At 34.8% G+C, this 5,037-nt stretch overlaps 1 protein-coding gene across 3 annotated transcripts; it reads right to left on the bottom strand.

Moving 5' to 3' along the window:
* Positions 1 to 1,347: 1,347 nt before the first annotated feature.
* On the bottom strand, positions 1,348 to 5,031 carry LOC111382183. 3 transcript variants are annotated; one of them, XM_023006085.1, is made up of 4 exons: positions 4,729 to 5,031; positions 3,586 to 3,797; positions 3,218 to 3,307; positions 1,348 to 3,095 (listed from the first exon to the last, which is right to left on the bottom strand). In XM_023006085.1, exons 2-4 carry the CDS (start codon positions 3,697 to 3,699, stop codon positions 1,476 to 1,478), a joined length of 1,824 nt encoding a protein of 607 aa, XP_022861853.1. In that variant the 5' UTR covers positions 3,700 to 3,797; positions 4,729 to 5,031; the 3' UTR covers positions 1,348 to 1,475. The 3 variants fall into 3 exon arrangements, with proteins under 3 accessions (XP_022861853.1, XP_022861852.1, XP_022861854.1); XM_023006084.1 differs by having other exon boundaries at positions 3,586 to 3,785; XM_023006086.1 differs by lacking the exon at positions 3,218 to 3,307 and having other exon boundaries at positions 3,586 to 3,785.
* Positions 5,032 to 5,037: the final 6 nt, after the last annotated feature.

The following is a 5,037-nucleotide window of genomic DNA, read 5'->3' as shown; positions in this document are numbered from 1 at the left end:
TGATATGTTTTGTCTTAAGTCCCCATTTGGTTTAACTTAAAAGCAAATTAAAATTCTAGTTAAAATCAATGAGTCATCAAGGAGAAGTGTCCACTAGTTTTGTAGCCAAATTCCATCGTAAAGTTGTGAAATTGGCACTTTAATAATTTTGATAGTAATTAGATACTAATTTATTTACTGTCTAAATAATTTATTTTAATATTTAGCCTATATTTGAGCTCCATTTTTTTTTTCCAAAACTCATTAAAAAAAATCATTTTTAACTACTCATTCTCGGATTCTCCCATAAAATAAATTTACTACTCTATTTTTTTTTTAATCACATATTCTCCAAAAAAAAAATTATTATTTCAAAATTTATTTTTCCCAACAAATAGGGCTCAAACAGAGTTGGAGATTTGTTTAGATTAATTTTCTTAAAATTTGACATTGTTTAGAAGAGCACACGCAAGGGATTGTTTATTTACCTGTACAAGCCAGCATTAGGGTTAGTAATTATTTGATTATCAATGATTATCAATAAAAATATTAGAGATTGTTCTTCAATTATCCATCTAATATTCAATTTATGCACGAATACGCATTTATAATTCAGTATTTATTCTAATCTCAAAATTTGAATTAAATTGAATTGTGGATGAGTCATTTTAGATTGGCATATAATTCAGATTGACATCTACATAAATTACAAGACATAAAAATATTTTCATCCACTTTCTAGTGACTATATATAAATTTTCTTTATTGTGAATGCCCATGTTCGTCTCCATGTAAAATAAAATTATTTAATTCTCATACTTATATTCAATCATACATTCATATAATAAAATATTTTACGCGTGAATCCAAAACATTTTTCTGCTTTTTAACCACACATTTTTTTTTTTAAATCACTATTCAAAACATCATTTTCTTTTCCTCAATAATGGCCATCAAATAGGGCTAAATAAAGTTTTCACTTTTTTGCATGGAGAAAAATACTTTTGAGATTTATATGAATCCTATTTATTTAATTTCATTTAGGTCATAGACTCAGGCCCAATTTGTTTAGCACGTAATCCTGTAGAATTGGTCCAAAGGTTGGAAAACACAAGAATGAAAGCACATGCTTGCAATCTAAATTCAACCATTTTGCTCAGGTTAACCTTCATTCGCTACAATTTGTCTCGAAACATTTCTTAATGATACTTTTTATATGAAACAAAAAACTTCATTAATTTTATATAAATCGAGGTATAGAACAAAACTAGATTGCCCTATTGAGAGACCAAACACGGCCCACGTGTTTGCTTCTTGCTCGAAGCGAAAAAACTACCAAGAAATTTTTTCTACCGGTGAACAGCCAGATTAGTCAATGAATTACGTGTCAAAGCAATAGGTTTATAAGAAATTGTCTGATAATCAAGAATGCAAAATTAAAAGGGTTCATGAAGCTAAAAGAAGTAAAATGGCATTTCTAACTATCAAGCAATGTTTCATGAATAATATCTTTTACCTCTCGGCCTTCTGCCTCTCACAGGAGCAAGGTAGTCATCTCTGCAATCGTTCTTGGCTCTATATTTCTTGTATTCTCTCGACCGAATAGCTCCTTGCAGAATTCTTATATCTTCACATATCTCTTGTCGAGAAAGAGACGACAAACTCGGAAGAATCTCCTTCTGAAAATCTTTCATTCTCCTCCCTCTTTTCAACTTCTTTGCATAATCCATTTCATTCAAGCCATTTACGTCAAATGGAGCAGCAGAGGATACACAGTATTCATCCACGTTGCTCTCGGGTTGCTTTAGTACAAGTGATTCATAGGAATCGGAAGAACATTGTGTAACGTCCCTCTTTCCGTTGTTGGGACAAGGAATGCAATTTTGATCTCCGGCTAAACATTGCAAGGAAAAATAAATAAGAGACACGGCTCCCCTTTTTACCGTTTTATCATGTTCTGCAGCTTCTCCTTTCACCTGATCTAAGAACTGAGATTTCAAATGACTATCACCAGAACATTCAACATTATCCTGAAATAGTTTCCTTGCGACTTGAGATGATTCAGAATTTGGGAATGCATTCTTCATAGGTGAACAGTTCAATTTTCTCGTGGTGCTACCACATTGTGTTGTATTTCTATTGCTCGAAATGTCCTCAGCAATGCCATCAGACTTCCACGAGATTGGAGATTTGTTGCTATCTGTGCCCTCGACTGGTTCTTGACTTGTGTCCAAATGTGAAGAGGGCATGTCTTCTTTGGTCTTCTCGCCATTCATCTCTGGAATTGGTGGAATACTCTCATTTCCATCAGACAAGATAGCTGGGGAGTCTACATTTTTTGGTTCTGTGTTCTTTGAAGGCCCACCAATGGACTCAATATGCGTATCACATAATGTAGTTGCTCCATTAAGTTGGCAGTCATTCTTGTTTTTTGAAGCCATCAAGTTTAGAAATTCTGTATCTGGCCGAAGCAACATGGACGACTCATTGAAGCAATCAGATTTTGGTTCTCTCCAATTAAGAGCAGTAGGATTACGATATTCAACATCCGTTCTTTGCGAAGCACATGAAACGGTACTTGTTGATGGGTAGGACGTTCCAAGAGCAATGGACTGAAAAGATGATTCATCCAGTAGACTTCGGTTGAGGTCCAACAATCCCACTTCATGAGAATCAGACAGCTTTCCCCTGGCCAACATATCATAGCCAGAGATGTCCCTGTGACATTGATTGACTCCTGCAGAAGTCTCACGTCTACCATTGGATGACGCTTCATTCAATCCTTCTAAATCAATTACAAAACGGGAAGGAGAACAGAAAACCTTATCCTCCCACGTTGGCCTGCAAATACCTTTTTGCCAAGTTTCTCTATTGATTCTCAGAGAGAGCCTAAGCTCCTCCACAGAAGATACTGTTTCATAATGAAAGTCGTGCTCCATTTTGAAAGACCCTTTTGCAGTACTATAAACATTCTGTTCCCTCAGAAAGTCTTCATCAACATTGTCATTGCAGTGACTGGCGGGTAGTTCAAGATCTAAACATGTTCTATGGAGTTTTAAGCATGAATTTCCAGTGTCGTGTAAACACTTGTTCTTCATCGACTCAGTTGTGCTCACCTATGAACATGAACAACCTCCATTTATTAGATTTTATAATCATAAACAAGCAAAGGAAGAAAACCCCACAGATTTTATAAAGAACCATAAAGAAAACGACCCACAAAAGAATGTGTGCTCACGTTTCTGTAACTCAACCCACTTCCCATTTTCGAGTCCAATTCCTTCATGAGTATTTTTTGCATACGATACAACCGGTGGAGTTCAAGAACCTGAATAAAACCAGAAACAGACGAATAGACTGCTAATTGACCAAAAGGCAAGGAAATTATTTCATCAAACATAGTCCAACATTTGTTCTTATGAGCTAAATAAGCAACTAAGCATGAATATCTCAATATTTGAGTTCTCAACACAAATATTTTTATGGTACAACTCGACTACAATGTCCAAATGTTCTTCACCAGCATGACAGTACAGTGTCGTGTTGTTAACATAGGCCTCAACCAACTGAACGAATTATGTACTCATAATACAGTAATGGTAATACCTGCTTTCTGAAAATTTCCTCCTGATTGAGCATTGTAAGTTTTAAGACTTCTTGCAGAGAACCGTCATATCTTTGCACCAAATTTACATTGTAATCACCTCCTATCAACATCATGCCCTTGGCTCGTTGACTATTATGCTTCTTCAAGTTTCGAACCCACCAACTAAATACTTCAGATTGTATTCAAAACCCCATTGCAACTGCATTTAATACTAAAACACTAGTTAAAAGCAGGGGAAGCAGTTGAACCCACGAGGGCAAAAATTTACAATGAAGTATCACCCAACGATCAACATCCTCATCTTTTAACATGTCATTTTAAAAGATAGAATAAAAGATACAAGAAACAGAACTGTTCTAGAATATGCATCAATTGTTTGAACAAGATTTGTTTCGGCAAAGAAGCTATTTAATGTTTTAGTCATTATTTTCGTTTTCCTATGTGTTTTGTACAACAAGAATACTACAATGTTTCATCACAGTAGAATGATCCTCGCATTCCAACATTAGTCCAATTGCCAATAACATACACCACTCCGGATTAAACATGTCAAAGTTTATCGAGTTACAATTGCTTATACAAATAGCTACATTTTTACAACACAATCGACTACGAAAATGACCCACCCGTGCAAAAGGGTTAAAAGTGGAGGTCTCTACCCCGATTCCCTAGTAAAATCATTCCATAACAAAACGCAGAATTTATTTTTTGATACTGTAATATGCTGATTAAAGGCATACAATTCGAGAAATCAATGTACTATCAAAATACTGTAAAAAAAAGATTGAAAATTTTCAGCAGCCCCAACAGTTCTACAAGTAGCAACAATAAACTGTTCAAATACCATAAAAAATCCAAGATACCGTTTACACCAGATTATTTAATTAATTAATTCAATATAGTTCTTTCTTTTACCTAGCAACTAATAAGAAAAGTCAAAAAGAAAAACAAAAGAAAATTCAACTAGCAACAACACCGTGTTTGGCTGGAAATAATCCTAAAATCTTACGTAAGAAATATTAAGAAACAACAAATGTTTAGGGGAATGCGCGGTAGCTTGAAACAACAGAAACATAAATATATGAAATTACTTTTGGTACAAAAATACACAATAAAAACAGAGAGAACGTAAAGAAACTTACCAGTACAGAAAAGACGAGATCGAGAAATGAATGTAGAACACATTTAAGTGGGCCATAGTTGGAGATCCAAGATGTTATATACACACAAATGCTATAAACGTATACATACTTCATACCCACCCCGCACCACCCATATGTATATATGCGTTGTGTGTAGACATATTACAGAGAGAAGAAGGTTGGAATCAGAAGAATAGGTTACAGAGGTGGGGAAGAGGGGACGGAAAGTAAAATTCTTTCTGGACTCTGTGTGTTTTTGCGTGTAATTTACCGCATATCTGGTGTGTGCCTCATAATATACACATTTTC

This window comes from Olea europaea, unplaced genomic scaffold (genome assembly GCF_002742605.1).
Source record: "Olea europaea var. sylvestris unplaced genomic scaffold, O_europaea_v1 scaffold2443, whole genome shotgun sequence".
Classification (NCBI taxonomy): Eukaryota; Viridiplantae; Streptophyta; class Magnoliopsida; order Lamiales; family Oleaceae; genus Olea; species Olea europaea.
The sequence above is the reverse complement of the archived record's forward strand: the minus strand, read 5'-3'. Positions and strand labels throughout refer to the sequence as shown.

What these genes read in the sequence shown, in the direction of transcription:
- LOC111382183 (XM_023006085.1), bottom strand. Translation starts at nt 3,699, where the DNA reads ATGATGTTGATAGGAGGTGATTACAATGTAAATTTGGTGCAAAGATAT. An exon ending in AGGAAATTTTCAGAAAGCAG is followed by an intron (nt 3,308 to 3,585) that starts GTATTACCATTA and finishes GGTTTTATTCAG; the next exon opens with GTTCTTGAACTCCACCGGTT. An exon ending in GTGGGTTGAGTTACAGAAAC is followed by an intron (nt 3,096 to 3,217) that starts GTGAGCACACAT and finishes TCATGTTCATAG; the next exon opens with GTGAGCACAACTGAGTCGAT.